This window comes from Gnatocerus cornutus, chromosome 5 (assembly GCF_029298725.1).
Source record: "Gnatocerus cornutus isolate USDA-ARS CGAHR chromosome 5, icGnaCorn1.1, whole genome shotgun sequence".
Classification (NCBI taxonomy): domain Eukaryota; kingdom Metazoa; phylum Arthropoda; class Insecta; order Coleoptera; family Tenebrionidae; genus Gnatocerus; species Gnatocerus cornutus.
The window spans coordinates 14,291,145-14,312,214 of NC_142237.1; the positions used below are offsets into that span (position 1 = coordinate 14,291,145).

The 21,070-nt window shown below is 32.8% G+C and overlaps 3 protein-coding genes across 3 annotated transcripts in view; 2 read left to right on the plus strand and 1 right to left on the minus strand.

Moving 5' to 3' along the window:
* The window catches only part of LOC148174899 (uncharacterized), a 29,222-nt gene extending 14,500 nt beyond the window's left edge, over positions 1-14,722 (minus strand). Inside the window, exons 1-2 of the mRNA XM_088037437.1 lie at positions 14,473-14,722; positions 11,994-12,236 (exon numbers count right to left, since the gene is read on the minus strand). Of these exons, the coding sequence (XP_087893563.1) occupies positions 11,994-11,999 (6 nt within the window). The 5' untranslated portion in view covers positions 12,000-12,236; positions 14,473-14,722. The remainder of the gene's footprint in view (positions 1-11,993; positions 12,237-14,472) is intronic.
* LOC148174901 (putative cytochrome P450 6a23) lies at positions 169-2,054 on the plus strand. The gene is made up of 3 exons (XM_088035353.1): positions 169-1,422; positions 1,469-1,720; positions 1,769-2,054. The coding sequence occupies exons 1-3, from the start codon at positions 291-293 to the stop codon at positions 1,930-1,932; spliced, it is 1,548 nt and encodes a 515-aa protein (XP_087891479.1). The 5' UTR covers positions 169-290; the 3' UTR covers positions 1,933-2,054.
* LOC148174902 (uncharacterized) lies at positions 5,097-6,174 on the plus strand. The gene is made up of 8 exons (XM_088035431.1): positions 5,097-5,119; positions 5,177-5,190; positions 5,249-5,266; positions 5,302-5,418; positions 5,465-5,512; positions 5,589-5,602; positions 5,677-5,878; positions 5,924-6,174. The coding sequence occupies exons 1-8, from the start codon at positions 5,097-5,099 to the stop codon at positions 6,157-6,159; spliced, it is 672 nt and encodes a 223-aa protein (XP_087891557.1). The 3' UTR covers positions 6,160-6,174.
* Positions 14,723-21,070: the final 6,348 nt, after the last annotated feature.

Genomic DNA, 21,070 nt, shown 5'->3' on the forward strand with positions numbered 1-21,070 from the left:
ATGATAATTAAATAAACAGAAATTATTATCTTCTTAACAAACATTAGATAAGATTAGATAAATTTATTGATTTTAATGATTTTCATTTTTGCTCCAGCATTAAACTGAATATACATCACTATAAATCGCTTTAAACATGTCAGCACTCAATTATTTCACTTAGAAACTGATAAATAGATGACACTGCAGATTTTTAGATTAATGTCTCATATTATCTAATTTATTGAGACAAACAACTTTCATCAGTTAAGCAACAGAGGTGTTAGAACACAGTTGTGATCTTCGCGAAAATGCCTCTACTAACCGAAAGTTGGGCCCTCGACTTCCTAAGTCTTCTCACCGCCCTAATCGTCCTGCTGGTGTCTTTGTTAAAATATGCACAAAGCTACTGGGAACGCAAAGGTTTGGAAACTCCGCCCACGTCATTCCCTTTTGGTAACAGCAAGGACGTGTTAACACAGGCAGCTTCAAACGCCGACTGGATGTTGAATACATACAAGTACATGAAGAGTAGAAAGATGGCACATGGAGGTATTTACATCGTCAGCGCTCGAGGGTACGTACCCATCAACATAGAGATCGTAAAAAGTATTCTACAAACGGATTTTAATTATTTTGTTGACCGTGGAGTTTATCACGACGAAGAAATTGATCCTCTTAGTGCCCATTTGTTCTCTTTGGAAGGTAAAAAGTGGAAGAATCTTCGAGCTAAACTAACACCAACTTTCACCTCCGGAAAAATGAAAATGATGTTCGAAACTTTGACGAAATGTGGAGATCAATTAAAAATTGAAATGGACAATAATGCTGCTGCCAAAACTATAGATATCAAAGACATGTTGGTGAGGTTTACCACGGATATTATTGGAAACTGCGCCTTTGGAATTGATTGCAATTCTATGAAGGATCCTAATAATGAGTTTAGCGCTTACTTTAGACTATTTTTTATTGACAACCTCTGGGAGAACTTTATAGGATTTCTTACTTTTGTTGCACCAACTTTGGCCAGAACTCTCAGACTGAAGGTGGTAAAACCGAAATTATCAAAATTTTTCCTGAAGGTGGTGAAAGACACAATTGAGTACCGTGAAAAAAACAACGTTCATCGAAAAGATTTCATGCATTTATTGATTCAGATCAAGAATCGAGGAAAACTAGTTGATGACGACAGCATTGTCAAAGACGACAACACTGAAGTCGTACTGACAGAAAACGAAATCGCTGCACAGGCTTTCGTGTTCTTCTTAGCTGGTTTTGAAACTTCATCCACCACTATGACGTTTTGCCTGTACGAGCTTGCTGCGAATCCCAACATTCAGGAGAAACTGCGAAAAGAAGTGATAGAAGTACTTAATAAAAATAATGGTCAATTGACGTACGACGCTATTATGGAAATGCACTATATGGAGCAAGTCATCAATGGTAATATAACTACGTATTCTAAACAGAGATTGATTTCGTTTTCCAGAAACTTTGAGGAAGTATCCTCCTCTTCCCATGCTAAACCGTAAAGCTACCAAGGACTACAAGGTTCCCGGTACAGACCTCGTACTTGAAAAAGGAACAATGGTGTTTATTCCAGCCATAGGAATACACCACGATCCAGAGTATTATCCTAATCCTGAAAAGTTTGATCCTGATCGGTTTTCAGAAGAGAATAAAAGGACGCGTCCTGCGTGTAGTTTTATACCATTTGGAGAAGGACCCAGGATTTGCATAGGTCAGTAAAAGGAGTGTATTTTCCAAATAGAATTATTAAATGTTTTAGGGCTTCGATTTGGAATGATGCAAACGAAAGTGGGCCTTAGCGTTCTTCTTAAGAACTACAAATTTTCACTGAACCCTAAAACAACTGTGCCATTGAAAATGGATCCGAAAAGTTTCATCATGGCCACAGAGGGAGGAATTTGGTTAGATTACACCAAATTATAAGTTCCAAAAGTTAATGGAGTGATTTGACATATTTTTATCTAAGTATATCTATTTAAATTTTTAAAATTGGAGTCCAACCTGTATCGCATGTTAAAAGGAATAAAAAGATTACAGTTTTAAAACTTATATTTTTCCCAGTCTAAGCAAAAAAGCAACTGTAAGAAAACAATTCTCAAACAACAAGCATCATTAAGGTTGAAGCTGTTTAACTACTAAATTATGTTTTAAAAGAGCTCTTTACTGGAGAAGACAAGAACTTCGCAATAACATTGCGCTAAACGTAACCTAGTTGGATCTAGTAACTTGAAAAGTTGATTTATTGTCTTCGGGGACTAGTCTGTCATTGCTAAAGTAGCGCTTCTCCTTGCATGATAAATAGGAAAGCCAGGCGAAAATTTCACGTCTAGTCCAGGCTTTAAATCTGCCATTCCGAGAAAATCTTATAACGAAACAAAGCAAGATTCAGACGGAATATAAAATTGAATTTAGAACAGTTACTGTGTTAAATCGGTGGCAGTATAAACCTCATTTTTCCTGCAGGGATTTTTTTATAGGCGCCAAATTTAAAATGTGACTCTGTGATTAGTCGTCCAGCACAACGACGCTGATTTTTTTAAAACTCCTGTAATTTCTGCAGAATGTTAAGCAGAACTGTGAAATTTTTTAAAGTTGCATGTGAACCCATATTATATTACCCAGAATTAATATGTATCCACTACAACTTATTTCTTTCAAATCTTGTTATTTTCTACAATTTTTCCTTGGTAAATGGGTAAATTCACTGCGGGAAAAATGAAATAAGTATTCCTTATATGATTTGACGCATTGCCTTGAAAGGTACAAAAGTGCAATCACCCGAGATTAAAATTTTTGGTTAAAATTTGTGGTGATCAAATAATTTACAACTTTGCATGCAGCACGCTTACTTCAGATAAGAGGTTAAAAAGTTAATTGAAATTGCGCACAGTTTGTTTAAATGTGTCGCATATCGGTAACAATCGTTCCGATTAGCCTCGGTAATTCATACTCAAACAATATCATAATTCAAAATATAAACAATGACGACGCGACGCGGGTAACAGGTGAGGGATTGTGCCTGCAAACAATCAAAAACAGAACTGCACTGCCTTTTGTGTGTTTAATAGAAATCTGAGCGAACCGACGCAATTATCTAGTTTAGTTAATATTTTCGTTCATTTATCTGAAATTTACGCCATCCATAAGTGCTCTAATTTGTAAGTAAACTCAATTAGCGTCTTGCAGTTGACATAAATTTCATTAAGCTTTATAAATCATGTCCCGTAATTAAACATAAAATATAATAAACTGCGGTGGGCAAAAGACGACAGTAATAGATTTCCTCGTCACGTTAATTTATTAATAACTGCGAAACTTTTCCAGTTTCATATTTTCTAAACACACTCGTTTTATTATAAACAATTACTTTAACATTATTGTTACAAAGAAAGTATTTGTTTTTCCTATAAAAAAAGTTGAGTAGGTATTTAAATATTTACGTTATTCCAGCACACCGATCATGAAATAAATATTTGCACGTTTTTGAGTTACTAAATTTAAATTATGATCTAACCAATTACTTATCTAGCCTTTTATATAAGAAAAAATATTTTGGGGGAATCTAAATTTTTTAATGCTGCTGCCAAACGTTGTATTTTCGAGGCGACTCTCATCGATTGCTCTAAAATCGCCAAACAAGGACGAGCAGTCTGATTCGGAGTTATTAGGGCTCCAATAATGCGTAATTAAATTATCTTTATTAATATAGCCGTGCAAACTGTGTGTATCTTCCCATCATCACCTGGATTCTAATGCAATTATGCACTTAGCCAAAGTTGGTAACTGTAATTTTATTGAACCGAACCCTTAAAACCTTAAAATTGCACAACACTCGCATTCGCATGATATTCTATGCAATTACTTGACAAAACACGTACTTCATTTAATTAGTTAAGTGCAACTTCAGTTGTTTCTCTTAAGTGGATGAGCAACACATTTTGACAACATGTAGCGTCTCCATAATCGTCTATTAAATATTACATTAGACTCATCAAAAAAGTGTCTTCTTGAGAGTTAAGTTCTTCACCAAGAGTTGTTAGTGTACAGAAACTTTCCAGAATAAATACTTAAAATCTGTAGAACAATCAAGGGGAACTTATCGATGAAACTATGTTCCCATCGATGACAGGAAGAAACTAATATTTTATTTATTGTGACCTCCATCTCACATAATTGCGTGATCGTAATAAAAGCAGTGAAACAGGTATGATATAGGGGAAAGTTGTGCAAGATTAATTTGACATTGTAAGAGAGATTCTTTCTAAATGTTACGCTGAAAATAGAACAGCATGCTGTCACGTGACCGTTTTTTGCAAAGAGGTATAATGCTACCTATAATTCCGGTCTGTGGACATTTCATTTATTTGGTAATCCCAGAATAACGTTTTGTTCCTAGATTCCTGTAAAACGGTTCAGATTTTAGATAGCGCGGGGCTTAATTAATGTGCGTCTACAAGCATAAGGTCGAATTATCTTAAGCTGTAATTATTATACAGGAAGATTTAAACTAAATGTTTCGATGTTTGTAGAATTCAAAATGCAACGGTAATAAACGATGAAATTAATTCGAGGCCTCAAGAACCAACACTTTATAAAAAGATTTTTTTTTATTTAATTTTGTAAGCCATTGTTCCCAAATTTTGTATTTATATTTAAACCAGATATTAAAATAGTTATTTACAGTACAAGCGCTGAAAAGACCTTATCCGGCCGCACGTGAGTGTGCTTTTGCTATGAGCTTTTCACAAGAGTACTGTGCATGATTTTTCTACAATTATTACTAAATTTTTATCAAAATAAATAAAAAATAAAATTATCAAATAACTGCAGGTATTAACATGCAGCTCGTTTCGCTTTGAGGTCTTTTTGGCGCTTGTACTATAAACAATTATTTGAATCCCAGCTAAAAAGAGCATTGTTTCGAACTGTTGAACATTATTCTTTTAAGCAATTCATTGCACACTTCGTCCAGCAGGTCTCTAATTGACAAAATATTTTCGAAAATAATCACTGAAAACTGGAAAGTTTTTTTTTGTTGCATAAATTAGAAAATCGGATAATTCAATTTTCCAATCAAAATTGTTAACATGTCTTTAAATTATTCTTCACAGTTTTTTCTTAAATTTGTCAGATTATTTATACGATTTCTTCGTTTCTTTTTTTTTAGATTGTCTGTGAATTGTGAGTACATGTATATTTTCAAAATTTAAAAAGAATTCTGAAATTCTCATCTGCGTAGCAATCAATAAAAAAAAATGTTCCTACGTTGAACTTGTTTTTTGAAAAGTACAGTTTCTTTTCATTTGCCAGAATCATGTACATTTTTTGAAAAACCTCTTATTTCGTTTATTTTTTACATCGACAAACGGTTAAACACCTGTTTTTTACCATACTTACCCGTGTTTATTTGTAAATACATCGCGTGATTTACTTTAACAGAGTGCAATAACTGCAGTTTTTGTTGAGAATATTTTTAGATTTTTATGGCACCGTCTAACAAAGCGTTAGAACAGTTAAAATCCTTTATTAATGCAAAATAACTTAAAAGTTATAAAAGTTTTCTCTGACATCAAGTCAAGATTATAAGCCCCTGGTAATGAATTCTAGATCACAGCCATTTCCTTTAATACCCAATTGTTGCCTACGTTTGCATTGGCTGATTGTTAGATAACAGAAATCGTAAACCCGATAATCAGATTAATAGCTATTCCTGTTCACGCTTACCGATTTACGAGGAAATTACACTTCAGCAAGAGGTCCCACAGCTGTGGTCACTTTATTGTATCTTCTGATTTCGTACCGCAACAAATTTTCAGACTGTTTACAGCTAACAAAGCACTAATTCCTTGGTGTATTTTGAAAGCCGCAGGTGAGTGACCGTTCAAATTATTTAAATTATGACATATTTTTCCAGCTTGCACATACATCACCGTTAAAAAACGTGAGATTTTTTTGGATGGAAATATATATTCAAGCATGAAGTTTATGACGTTTCCTCTGAGACAGCATGCAGTCTACATTTTCGTAGCGGCGATATATACGATTTTCCATTTGGAGCACTCACATTGTCGGACGAATAAAAATGAAAACGATATGCACCCTTTTAGAAAATTATTTATAAATGCGCAGAATTACACTTTTGATGTATAATTCACTATGTTGTTAAGAAATAGGCTACATCTGTCGGTTATAAAAACTTGCAGTGATATTTTTGTAATACGTTTTATTAAAGCTTCCGTTCTTAATAGGGACTAATTATTTTGGTCTCTGCGGTTGATGTTATTCATTGCTGTTTTTGGGTAAAAAATTAATGTTATCTTAAATTAAATTGAACTTGACATTCCATCTGTTTCCTTTTAGGAGGTGGAAAATTAACGAAGTTAGCACGCCATACATTGTGCAAAATTTCCATAACAAAAGTTTGTTGTATTCAAGGCAATGTCGTTAGAACCAAAATTTTGTGTGGATAATTAAGTTTTAATAACTTTGCTCATCCATATTTAACTTAATTGTTATAAAAACAAGAGTGAATTTCATTTTGTAACAGTTTTTTGTTCATTTGCATATAGACAGTGGATTACATCCTGTTCGGTAAAGAGGATAAATATTTACAAAACGTTTCGAGGAATGTGGGTAGATGTCAATAAATTAAATTGTGCTAGACTGTCTGCAAAGGTTCAACATTGTGGTTCATTTTACCTGCCGACTATTTACTTGAAAATGCATCGTTGTAGTTTGTTAGACTGTTTGAACGCAACAAATATTTCACGGAATTTTTTGCAGTTGCTAGAGTGTAATTAAGTTTCTTTTCTTAACACAACTTAAAAGTTATTACAAAGATTTTAAAACTGCCTTGCAAGTGGTGTTTATCTACATTTATTCTTCAAGTTTGTTACAATATTTCTGAATAATTAAATCAAGATAAAAAATGGTGGATGCGCCAGGCGCGCAAAATTAAATTCGTCGTTCTTGGATCTAAAGCTCAGAAGAAACTGTAGCATGCCCAGGCCCCATTTCTAATTAAAACCTTCGTGTTTTCAGCGGTTATTAATATTTTAAATCATAAATAATTACATTACTTATCTTTACTGTTTTTTGACGAATATAAGTCAAACTCTTTGCGCTGTTAATGACCTCCAGTCGCTATAGTAAAATGTAAATTTTTCAATACCACCCCTGCAGAGCGTTTCATCAAATGGAAAGTGTATAAACGTAATGCGTAAGCTACTTCAGCCCACTAAAACTTTGAATAAAATTCACTTGATGTGCGTGTGAAAATGCGGTCTTGCTGACACTGCATTGCGTGTATGTGCGTAGGACGCAAAAATGAACGTTTTAAAGGAAACCAAATGGTTTGTCTGATGTACGGTGATGGTGAGATTAATATTTTAGTAATCATCGCTCCGATGTGTATTGCATTTTATTTTTTAAAGCTTCAATCTGCACCACTACTGCTACTAAGAAATTAAAGAAAATTTTCGATACTCAATGAAACAAACGTGTAAGCAGCAGACATAACAAAAACTCAACTTTTTTAACTTACTACGTGACTGTTTTAAGAGCGTAAAATGGAAACTTTGAGAAGAATGAACAAAAAGTAAGGAAATCCTTGAAAGGATTTATGTTGTGTCTTTCATTTTGGAAATGGAGAAACATGGAATTTTAAAGCGGAAGACGATTTTTTATGCCGCTGTTGTGGCAGCAACTAGAATAGAAAAACAAACGATTTAAAGAGTCACGCGGTTATTTTAGGTGTCTGTTTATTTATTGAAGAAATATGCTCTGAACCTAAAAAAAACTAAACTAAAAAAAGGAAAGAAAATAAAAATATTAAAAAAAAATAGACCAATGTGTTTTATAATTACACACAGCGTTTTAATGTTTTAGACTCTTGAGAATGCCCATAAAACTATCAATTTTTAATGTATTTGTTGGATATTGTAGATTCCTGGAAACATTGAGCGTTCTAATGGAATGAATGCTGCTGTAAAAACAACAAATTTTAATTAAACCAATGTACAAAGTCTGTGAAAATTAAAACAAGGTCTCTAGAATGTTCTGTTATAATACGCGCACACACATAAACTTGTTCAAAATAATTTTATAGCCTTTGACAACATTTCTAAAGAAAAAGTCTCTTAATATATCGCTCTGTCCATTAAATCTAAAATTATCATGAACAGTATAACATTGTTTCAAACAAACCTACACAATCATAAAATTGCAAAGAAACAATAAGTTCTTTCAGGCTCGTAATTGGTCCCAAAGCGCAATTAAAGACGTTACATTTTCTGAGCATGAAAACATTGAAAGTCTGGATGTTTTCAGCATAATTTGGAAGCAATGTTCTGAGTTAGCAAATTAGCTGCGTCTACAGACAGTCTAATTAAATTATAGGGGTCCTGTGACCTTACGTTTCTTCTTATAAGTGATTCGTCTTCTTATTATTTCAAATAATCAATCAATTACCAAAATGCATCGACCGAAAACTTCATTGTTCTCCGATAAAGTGGTGCTTAAATTTATTGATTAATCCTAGGCCATTTCCGAAGACAAACGACAAACTCTGTCCAGATATAGTCTTCTTGTAATAAATTGATGCTCTACGGTGGTCAGCAATCGAAAATGCGAGATTGGAATCTTTATTGTAACGCAATACCCAGATCACTAAGCCTACACAAAAGACAGTTTCTAGGAGAAGTTTTCAATCTCACAATTGTGTACAGTAGCATTTAACTCCTTTTTGCTTTGAGGGAATGGCAGTACAGAGACTGAAAAAGTCAACCGAGTTCATTGTTAGATTAAATATCGATCCACACTAAAAAATAAGCCAAAATGTTCGTAATGCGTTGCCAACTTTTCTGCTCCAAGCACTTGAAAATCAGTTCTTGCAGTCTAGTTTTGGGTTTAGAAATAGGTCGGTGGGAAGAAATATGAAAAATGTTTCTGCTTACTCGCATAGTTGATAAAAACTGCATATTTTGGATATCGGCTCATATTTAAATGATCTTACACCCTATTAAGAAGATATGAGAATTTTGAGAACTAATAAAGAATACAATGAGGCTAACTACGAATTTAGGTTTGAAGTTTCTGAAAACTGGTGACCAATATTAAAGATTGTAAAATCTCCAATCGTTTTGTCAAATTTCTCCTGGAATTGTAAGTGGAATAACCGGTTTTATTTACGGAAAAGTTAAAATATCAAATAAGAATATAAGAACACGTTCCAGAAAAAAGCTTTAAAAGCGTGAAGTGTACTTTCCGGTAGAATAAACATTGTGATGTTTTTACATAACATTACCAAAGTATACTAAAATAACATTGCTAACTTTAGGGACGATGTAACCTTAAAAAGCATTTTTTAATCATGACGGATTTAAAATACACAGCATGTTGAATACCTAATTTCTAATCTGTTTTTACTTTTACCGTAGTTTATATAACAGCTCCAAAATTTTTAGAAAATAAACGATTGATGCTTATTTTTGATGCTTATTTTAATGAAACATATTAATAGTGTTTACACTGTAATTCGACAATTGTAATTTAAAAACAAAGTTTGCGGATCTTTCAGTGGCTGATAGTTTATTCATCAACTTTACTACAAATGGCTTTGATCATACTACACCGACCACAAACAAATCCGCATAAAAGCACTATAATCAACCTGACCTTACCGACGTTGTAATTATGTCTTGTGTTACTAATTATGCAGAGTGCATCCGACGTTCCATTACTGTTTCAGTACTGTAAGCTTTAATATGGATAGTGTTTCAAGCGTTAACGACAGGAAGATGCTTTTGTACTTCAAAATGCTTCGTGTAAGAAAAGTGACGATTTAGTAGTTACAAATTGTTTTTATTAGAAAGTCTAATTAGTTTCAAGCACTGTTTGGATGGCTTGATAAGTCGCCTAATTGGATTCAGTCTCTCGAAAGTTACATTATCTTGTTGCACTTGCGGTTTCCAGTGCATCTACTTGACTGCCAATCCTTGGCGGTAATAGATACGATTTGAATAGGACAAGCATTTACGTTTAGCTGCTTGCAAATATTTTATGTGTGAGGTAAGTGGCCGCTTTTCTGGGTTATACAGTAGTAAGGGTTGCAAGGATTGTACCAGAAGTTGACATTTGCTTTTGATGTAACATTTCAAAAACTTAGAATACGTTTTTCAAATTATAGTATGAAGGTGCTTTTGTAACCCGAGTGTTGTTGTTTCCCAAGTTACGAAAAATTGAGGAAAACTAAAAATCAAGGGCTAAAAGTGTTTCCTCTCTCGTGTTTAATAGCTACATATAAAATATATTTACTTTTTTTACTACTAACATACTTAAGTTCACCAAAAAAGATTTTTTTTACGAATGAATGATTTAACCAAACTGTTCACTATTTAATACAGATTTCAGTGAAAATAATCTTCTGGTGTATTTTGAAGAAAAAGTTGAGATGAAGTAGAGAAAACCGCGTTTTTTGTCTATTTGTAGAATAGAAATTTAACTTTACAGTTTGGACGTAGACGACATAGTCTTCAAGCTAATAGAAAAAATTACATTAAAACTTTCTTTCATAATATTTATGATCGAATCTTTCAAAAGTCTGCTCAAGCCTAAGAGTTGAGTTATCAAAATTACAATTTACTCCCAAACACCAAATTTTGATAAAAAATGCTGACGCAAACACCAAATTTTGACAAAAAATGCTGACGCGCGTTTCGATAGCAATGCAATCATCATCAGACCGATGATTAAACTTAATAATTAATCATCGCTCTCGAAACGCGCGTCAGCATTTTTTGTCAAAATTTGGTGTTTGGGAATAAATTGTAATTTTGATAATTTGTCAACACAAGAATTGATCCGATAAATTTTCTTCTAAAAGTTGAGTGCGTTACTCCAGTTTCAGATTTTTAAATATTAATGATTTTACGAATTAAGTTTGCTCCGAATATGTAATGAATTAGAGCACATATCAGAGTGAGCAGCAAATCAATATGTCCGTGAGGGTGACGTTTCGGTTATGATTTTTCAAAAATAAATGAGTGAAATTGTGAATAATCCGACAAACAACGAGATATTTCAGCAATTTAACGTCAAAAAATTCAATCACATAAATTAACTAGAAGTGTCTTCACTGTACCATTAAAAATTATGATAATTTAATTTTTTCTGCGCCAAATCATTAATTTTCTTTTTCATCTTTCATGAAATATATGATGTGGGCTACTTTTTAATAACGTGGTGAATTATCAAATACACTGTTATTTACGTTACTCTCATTTTTAAACGTCACCGACGCGTCCTATGTCATCAATCATTTGGCGCTTTGTGTCCCCAACAAAAATGTCGGATTTGAAAAAATATTCTTTCATTCTACCCAATAATATCGGGAAATCCGTGCAAAATTGATAACATCTAGAAAGGTTGGACGAGAAGGTAAAATTATCTAAGCAAGATCTACCACTAGAAAAGTTTATTGCACAACTTAGGTTGTTCCGCAAAGTCCTCTTTCGCATGAGTTTCAATAACGCAACTGTAACACTTTTAGGAGCTTAGTGCAAATTACTTTGGCGCACTATGTATTCACATCAAAACTCTTTAAATTCCCAAGATAGAGTAACTACAAATCACTTTGAAACCCGGAAGTTCTATTTACTTATTTTAATTTCCTAAACAAACTGGTGTCATTCTCTTAAGCTGAAAAATTATGTTCAAGCTCCAGATACAAAGAAAAGTGTGATCAGCAGAACTTCCTAATGTAATAGAAAGAACTGATTTTATTTTCAGACGTAATATTAAGACAATTTATCGCCTCCATTTACAAGACGACTCATGTAGCCGAAGATAAGTGTTCCAACATTCAGAACAAAAGAGCATCTTTGTCGTCTCTCGATTCACCAATTTGCTCCAACGAATCCTATTTTTATTCGATCTCACAACCACAGATCGTGTCGTATTGATAGTAAATAAAATATAACCCTTACCTGCATGTTTATGAGAAAGCATTCCTTTGTGTATTTTGCTTTATATTCCGCACAACTTTAGTAAATTACTTCGTTGTTCACCATAATAGACACCACTTTGTGTTGAGCTTTTATCTCCATTCTAGTTTTAAATTTAATTTGCACTAAATCACGATGAATATTAGCTTCGTTAGTATTGAAATTTGTGCAGACGCACCGATCATTTTCATTTTAATTTAGACTGTTGCTTCTTCACTGGAATTACTGTTGTGGAATCGTGAACACAGACAGTTTAATTAATCGCGAAAAAAAAACAGTTTCTTTAATTAAAACGCAGTGTGTGTTGCAAAAATTAAAAAGTTTGCTGCTATAATTTAACACTCCTGAGAAATTCAGTATCATCGTATACCATTTAAGAGCTCCTCAGCACCAATCTATTTAAAAAGTTACATACGCTCCGAAAGACAAAAGTAATTAAAGTGCTTCCAGATTAAATCGATTGTGTAGACCGCTTTTAGCCAAGAGTAATGTACAGAGGAAGCTTCTGTGCAATAATTTCCATAAAAAGCTCATTGCCTTACCGATGTTAACTTTTAAAAATTAGCACTGAATAAACCCTTTCTGTGCAAACGTGATAGAAATTAATTTCACACGTACATTTCAAATTTCTTTCTGTACACTTTTACCATCGATTTTACAATCAAATTGACACAGTGTAGCTTAAAGCGCAATTGGTTATCTTTTTTACGACGATAAATTTGGGACAGAAAGTGGTAAAAAGAAATTTAATGAGAGAAGTACTGAAAGTCATCAGCGCCCAATTTAAGAAAAGAAGTAATTTCTCCATTTGATAAGCAAATTGTTAAAATGGATCGATTTCTTTAATGCACATGTCGTTTAAATAAATTGCTCTGTTAGCTATGCACTTGACAGCTAAACCTGATTTATCCCTACATGAATTTATTATTGAAACACAAAAAGTGCTCGGTTTTATTTGTTTTTCCGGAGTGAAACTATTTGTATGAATACAGAATTGTTTGGTTGAAATTTATTATTGAACGAAAATAATTTCCGTTTCTCTGAACACTTTTTGTCACAAGAATTTTGCCCACAGATGCCGCAAAACACCCCACACTTATTACCTACGAAACTTAACCAATAAAATTTTATGATGCTAGAAATTCCTGTTCGTGAACTGTATCAAGAGAGAAAAGCAATAAAGACATGTGTAAAACATACCGGACAAATCTCGGGGATATTTTTCAGGTTTAATTACGTGAAAAATGATTTATTTGTGTATCAGTATTTCAGGAACTCTGCAACTTACCAAAGCTCAGATCTGAAACCTGAATAATTTTCAGCAAGCCACAATTAAACAGTTAATGTCTGAAATCCTTCATAATTCCTTAGCCTAGAGCCACCACAAATGAGCGCAAACTAAGAGATTATTTACCTTCGCCTTGTGTAAGTGTAACCACAAATTAGAGAAGTAACATTCCTTGAAATTTTCATCAGATAAAAGTTTCTTTGGAGGGTTTGTGTTTTAGATAATAACACGAAACCAGTTATCGATTTGGGAATGACCGAACTCTTTCGGATTTGAATATTGAAAGCTCACAAATGTTTTATTTGATTACAAAACAAAAATTAGAAAATGGAAAATTTAATATTATGTTATTGAAATACAAAATTTTAGGAAATAATTAATTGACCAGAAAATGGAATTTCAAAAGCGCGGCTTCAAAATTCTGCTTTTAAAACCTTTTTAGAGCCAACGATGCAAGTACTCATACACTGATTAAGTTCCCCCTAATTTGCACATTTTATGTTTAAAATTTGCAACTCTCATAAATATGGGAGGTGATAAATTTGCAGCAGTTCCCTCGACGTGAAACTCAAATTTTCTCTGGAAGATTTTGAAATCGTAGTTTTAATTCTCGCTTGCATAGAATTTTATAGCGATTGAAAACAAGAGCATGGAGCAACAAAATCAATTGAAATAGATTCTAGAAAACTATTGAATATAAAGCGAGACGCTACAGCGTAAATGGCTAGAAACTCTCTGTGGAGTTTAAATCGAATAACTCAAAAAACTTTCTCTTTATTTATAAGGAAGAAACTCGGGCTGGTAAAAATTGCCAATATCTTAACCATCCGTAGAGAATTTTGAAAATAAGTTTATGGTGATATTACCTTAATAAATATTGATGCTGATTTATTATGAATATCAGTGCCAACATTTTTATTATTTAAAAGGATCAGCTGACAACTAATTGATTTTGTCGAAACCATCGCAAACTTCACTCTAATTGTAAGATTCAGCTGACAACCTTGAAAATGTTTCAGTAGTCAAAATCGATACCCTTTAATAAGAATAAGAGACATCTTCAAAAAAAAATTTCTGCAAACACCGTCACTCAAACATAATAATTAAAGAAGCTTCTGCGCCCAGTAAATGTCAAACAGCATCATTTTGAATAAAAAAAAGTCGATACTTTACACAAAACTAAATTTTCTGTGTTTACGATGTCACTGCACTGCATATTTTATCCTCTCAAAAAAGTTTTAACGACACTTTCCATCATTTAAACTTTTTTTCTCAATCAAAATAAACTGTAGAAGCACAAACTAAAAATTCCCGCACTCAGAAAAAAATTTCTACGGAATGTTTTTCTAAATTTTCTATAATCACGGCGCGAACTTCTTGCGTCCGCTCAAAACTTGTCGCGACGACTTCAGCAACAGTTTACTGACTCAACCGTAACGAGCTTGACGTTCGCCGTCGCGGCGCATGTAGTAATCCACGACGCGCGCACTTTTCCTGACCCTCCGATTGGGTCAAGGTTTCAATGTTAATGTCGTCACGTGATTGCAGTTGCATTTTACATAGGCTTGTCTTATTTAGCAGAGGAGGACTGCATTCGGTATGGTTTTCATTGAGTTGCGGCCCCGTTTTTATGAGTCATTAAATTTTATTGTGGGGCAAATTTACGCTTTGCCGCCGGCGTTTGCTAAATTGGAACGATGTATCCTGAAATATGCCCAATTCTGTTTTGGGAGATTAAAATTTTGTATTCCACTCAGGGAGTTTTGGAAAGCTGATTTAAGTGCGTGATAAAATTTAGAGGGTCAATGTTTTGAAGACGTTTTATAGCGACGTACATGTTTTTAGATACCAAGTAGGCTCAGTGGAGAATAAATGTCTGCTATGTTAATATTTAATTGGTTTTCGTTTTCTCGAATTTATGATTAAATGTAATCTGGCCCGGCGCATTCACCATTTTTTTTAAATTAAAAATGTCTGCAAATGCGTTATGAAACGATTTATTTAATAATAACATTTAATACTTGTCTGATGAATTTATGTATTCAATACCAAATCAATAAAACTTGAAGTTGATAATAGAATAAATTTAAATTTCCTGATATCCGCTTCTTGAATTTCAGACATAATTTCTAAACGCTGCAATTTTTGTAATTTATAAAAACTATTTGAAAATGTGTTAAAAAAATAAAAAATGGAGATTCATGCATCTGTAATCAAAATTATCCCATACCAAGAATAGACTGTTTTGCGGAGGAAGAGTTTGAAACTGTTTACTTCTGAAATAGATTATCGATTTGCTGAGAAACTACTAACATTGTCTAATAGACCAATAAAATTTAAAATTCATTCATTACCTATCTATTCATGAAATGTGTATTTTTAAATGTAGATGGAAAATTTTAGAACACGGTTTCAGAGTGCTTGCTTTGGCGAATTAATATTTTAAATGTAGAAACGTAGAAAAGCTAGAGCAAAAAAATGTTTTTACTATTATTATTGTAAATATTTAGTTTATAGCAATAAACATAAATTAGTTTTATATTAGTAGTTACGGAGAAGTAAAAGATTTTAATAACAGTTCTCAAAAATATACACATACAAAAAAGTACTTAAAATAAATTCATAAATACAAGAAAATTTAGCTGATGATGATAATAACAGCTAATGATCGCTTCACGTGACGACTTAATTAATTTAACGATCAAAAAAATAAAATACAATACCAAAATTTAATTAAAACTCTAAGTTTCGACTAAATAAAATTCCCCACAACGTGACTGCATTAAAAACTCCAGGAATAATTTTTCGTTCATACAATACAGAGAGCTATTTCAGTTAACTCTGAGTAGCAATCCATCATTCTTCGGAAGTTGTCACTAAAAACAAAGCCATTATCTTTCCTACTCAAGCAGGCGATTGAAAAGCACCTTGAAGTTGATTCAAAAACATAAAACAACGTCGCTCAAATGAACAGATTTGTTTACAATCTAGTCAAAGTTAAAACAGCTAAAAGGTATTCATAAACAGACGTTTTTAGTACATGCATTGAATTTTCCGTTATCACTAATTTCACACTCGTGAAAGTGCAAAATTAAAACTAACTTTGCCAGTTTTAAACATTCTAGCTGACGACCAGCTAAATAGAACATGGAGTTTCAATGTGCTTGAAACTCACGTGTAAATACACTTTTGGTACGAATCGATTTGATTGCAACTACAATTTTGAAATTATTTTATTTGTACACACGTTCCTGTGTCATAAAGTGCACGTCTTTACTATCTTACGACACCAAAAGAATAAATTCAACAATATCGACTGTACAGTGCAAGCCTTTTATTACTCGCCTACCTCGAGAACGTTCTTAACATTTTTCATGCCCATAATCTTGCACATCTTGCAGCGACATAAATTGAGACGTGTAACAAGAAGTATGAAAAATAATATTGACTCCTCCAACTCATCTAACTTATCCTATCTGTTTGATCCCGTTATTATATTCCGAGTAGTGAAGATAAATCGATCACAGGGCTCATATTAAAACAGCACTGCTTTTTTCTTTTCGTTTTGTTGTTACATCTCTTTAAAAATGTTGAAACTACTGACTCATTTACACATTTATCCCAAAGCAGTTGTGAAGCCACGATTTTATGGGCAATAAATTACATAATGTAGGCCCTTCGTTTGAGTTTTTCTGTGTGCGATTCACGTCCATTTCCGTATGAGCTCTCTTTAAATTTTAATTCATAATTAGAATAGTACGTTGGGTATTACATTTGTTAGATTAATTGAAGTTTAAAATTTAAATCCAGTTAATGGAAACAGATTAGCAGTCATTTTTTCGTAGAAATAAAATTTTTAATAGATACACGCCAACATTTAATGCAACCTATGATATTTGTCAGCTAAAATTGCAACGTTGCATTATTTATTGTGGGTGTCGGGTATTGGAAATAAAATATTAAAATCCAATTAAAAATTGCTGCCATTTAAAAATAAAAAACTGAAACATAAATTTTGTTTAGGATTAGAGCTACTATATGTATGGATCGCAGACGGAAATTTATGTATTAAAACTACCGATTGCAGTTTTAAAATACATTTGTTCAAAAGGAATACGGCAGCAATTGTTTTGTAGCGTACCTATTTCAAGTAGCATCCAAAGCGTAATGAATATTTTATTGGGTTCTGGTTTGATGCGAAAGTGAAACTTACATTAACAACAATAGTATATTAAGTATTAAAAACAGTAAGGACACTTTACCGATCGAAGACAATTGTTTGGAGGAGTGCAGCGACGACTACAATTATTGTCTGAGATCGGTAGTCCATAACGTTCGTGATGCTTATAATATTTTTTGCACGATAGACAAATTTCGATTATTTTTATAAAACTAAAGATGTTACAAATAATTGACATTAATTGTTCTTTAATAATTCCTGAAAAGTCAAAATTCGGTATGAGAATGGATATAAATCTTTTTTTTTAATGACAATTTTTAAATTTTTACTTACCGTTTTGTTTATCTTGGTAACCAGTAAATTCAACTTACTGTTCCAACAGCAGGCGCGGTAATTAAGCAAAATTGTTCTATCGTGCAAAAACTAAATTAAAATTATTAATATTTCCAGAATGTAGGCATGGAATCTTAATAAATACATTGCAATCCTAATTTTTTTTTCGTAAGATTTTCAAAAGTCATATCTTTATCTTATTAATTTTTATTTTTTAAATTCTGTTTTTTTTTTTAATTAAAGCGCTTTTAAATTCTTTCTAAACTTTCTAAACTATATGTTTCAGATTTCCAGCATTTCTTGAAACGACTATTGTTTTTATGAAACGCTAAAGTGGCACGCGGCATAGAAATCGAAAATAATCGTTTCCATTTATCCTTAAATTGATCTAATTTGTGTCGATTTTACGAAAAATGTGATAAGAAACACGAAATATATTGTAGTCACCACATTCTCGGAAGTTCACAGAAACACGAAAAGACATTCTTAGAATCCTAGACATGTTTTATATTAACATTATTTACTTCATTTATTTTCGTTTAGCAGAGGAACTTACTTTCTATAACTTAGTATTTTACGCAGAATTAATAGGTAGGTCAACTAAAATTTTTACTGTTTTTTATTTTACCGTTATCTTTGTAACAAAATACTTTTAAGAATTAAAAAGACGAATCCTGAAATATTTAGCTCAATTATCTCGCTTAAAACTTCTCTTGCCAAAGTTTAGTTCATTCTAAAGATCCAACAAACTCGTTTTTGTTTTCACCTAATTTAACTTTTAAGACTAAAAAACATATAATTACCTTCAATGCATTTCCTTAAAGTTTATTTTAATCACCGCAGGGCGTCCTCTCTTAATTTTGATCTGTATTAGATTTAAAATCCATGTGAAAACGCATCTTCTCCTCGAACTTCTATTCCGTGCACATTCCTTGCAAATGTGAAAAATAGTCCAAATCGATTTTCCAGATGCCATATTCTTCCGAAGAGCTCTTAAGTGGACTCGAGTAATGGATGTTTGGTCGAGCGTACGTTTATCGATCCGCAAACGGTAACCTACCCGTAACAGGTGGAATGTGCGCCGGGGTAATAGAAATTTCCCACCCTTCAACTTTATTCGTTATGTTGCCGTTTGTTTAGTTCGCGTTGCTGTCCATCACAAATTGAACTCGCAGGGGAGCACGTGTCACTGATCTTTGTCGCAAACCGGCCAGAGAATCTTTCATTACATTCGATGCAAATTCACGCTTTTTATTTTAGCACGATAAGAACTCCACGCGAGAGCTTTATTCAAGATTAAATAAATTTCAACAACATTAAAATAGAGGGTGATTCATTAAAATTGCGCTAATAGAGACTATTAACAACTAATAATAGAAGTTGGATGTAAAGTCCATGGAAAAATTCACTACTTTGTTTTCAAGGTTTGAACTTATTTTCTTGTTTTGGTTCGAGGGCGGGTCAAGTACAACTCAGCTAAGCACACAAGCTTATATTAATAGAAACGAACATTATTTGCCAAGCACAACTCAGTTTGAAAATCTGCTGTTTAAAAAAAAACTAGTTATGCAATCGATGGTAAACAAGTAATGTAAAATTCATTTTTTAGATACACCTGCAGGTGTTCTCAAATTGAAAGAAAATGTCACTGAGGAAGCTTTAAAGCAAGTTTCACGTGCGGTGTTACATTATTAACGTTTCTTGATCAATAAAAAATTGTAGGAAAATTCCACTTGATATAATATAACATAACTGAATAAGCGTTTTTTGATAATTTTTCCCGGCGCATCCACCATTTTTTTACTACTTAGACATTTTGCCAGCCAAGAAGGTAGCTAATTATTGTAAGTAAACAAAAAATCTTTGCTTTAACGCGACCGTAGAGAAATTGGGCGCAAATTTTACACAGGCACACAGGCGCCCAATCATCTCGTTCATGATGAATAAGACATCAAAAGATACGAGAAAACACAGAGAATTAACTCATAAAATATCAGATCGAAATATCATTTCGCGTTATTATTTGTTTACATTCCCATCGTTCCATGATTTCCAAAGTTTCATAAATCTGAAACAAGTTTGTTTAACTTGGAGATTGCACGTATAAACGGACCGCTTAAAAATGCATCTAAAGTATGGATTCCAGTTTTCCTGCTTGGGAAAACAAGAAACTCAAACATAGCTCTGATAAATCCCTTTTGCTCCAGATGAGTCTGTTTATTTACCTTTTTAGTTACAATGAATTTGATTACAATAAATTTGCATTTTGGAGATAAAAACCAGCCCGATATTGATTTTAACTTTCGGTGTAATCGATTGGGTTTCATACTCAGAAACATGAGTTTCATTATCTCTGTAAATCGAACTCTATAAATTTTGCTCGTAATGTTTATTGTGGTAAAGTATTGCCGACATTTACGACAATTTTCAGTCACTACAAATAAAGAATACTTTCGTCGATCACATAAAATTGAAATATTAAGTTCGTGAATATAGAAAACGTAAAGAACTTTTTCAGTTTATTAAAAATAATTGTATAGTTGTCATGTGTTTTAAAAACCGAATCGATACTGAAACGCCAAACATTCGGACTTGAATAATTCCGTGCCGCGCAATTTTATTGAACATACTTTATATTTACCGCAGATGTGGTTAAAAATGTAAACACTCGTAGCCTTGAACTGTGGAAAAAGTGGGTCAAAACCACAATCAACCCCTTATATTAAAGGGTGAGTTTTATTTTATTACGAACTGATCAATGTGAACAGAAACCTCGCGTGTATTGAATTACAAGACTATCAGTAAGGACGAATTCGATATCTTCTTGATGTAAAAATGTACGAATATCGATCATTTTTTTATGTGACAATGATTGACATAGTTTGCTTTCAACGACGTTTTGGTGAACGTTTGATGACCTCTTCTTCTCGACACGCATCTGATAAAATGGAAAAGTTTCAGTTACAGACGAGACGGTATTTTCGTGTCTCAAATGGCGCACTTAAGACCACTGAACCTATTTTAGTTTTTCAACATGGATTCAATTTTTTACTGGAAACATTCGCTATTTTTGGCACATCAGAGAGATAGAACTGAATGCAGTAAGAGCTGAATCTAAATGAAAGAATAAAAGAACACTTCTATTGTCTAGGACAGTATCAAAACTCGTTCCTTTTATTTTAGTAAACGCCACTATTTATTTTACTTTGTTCTTGCTCCAAATTAAAAGAAACTTAATCCGTTTAGAGAGTTAGCAAA

Coding starts and splice junctions, on each gene's coding strand:
- LOC148174902 (XM_088035431.1), top strand. CDS start 5,097: ATGTCTTTAAATTATTCTTCACA. Junction 5,419..5,464: donor ATACTTACCCGTGTTTATTT/GTAAATACATCG, acceptor CAATAACTGCAG/TTTTTGTTGAGAATATTTTT. Junction 5,879..5,923: donor GTGTATTTTGAAAGCCGCAG/GTGAGTGACCGT, acceptor ATATTTTTCCAG/CTTGCACATACATCACCGTT.
- LOC148174901 (XM_088035353.1), top strand. CDS start 291: ATGCCTCTACTAACCGAAAGTTGGGCCCTCGACTTCCTAAGTCTTCTC. Junction 1,423..1,468: donor TATGGAGCAAGTCATCAATG/GTAATATAACTA, acceptor TTCGTTTTCCAG/AAACTTTGAGGAAGTATCCT. Junction 1,721..1,768: donor AGGACCCAGGATTTGCATAG/GTCAGTAAAAGG, acceptor TAAATGTTTTAG/GGCTTCGATTTGGAATGATG.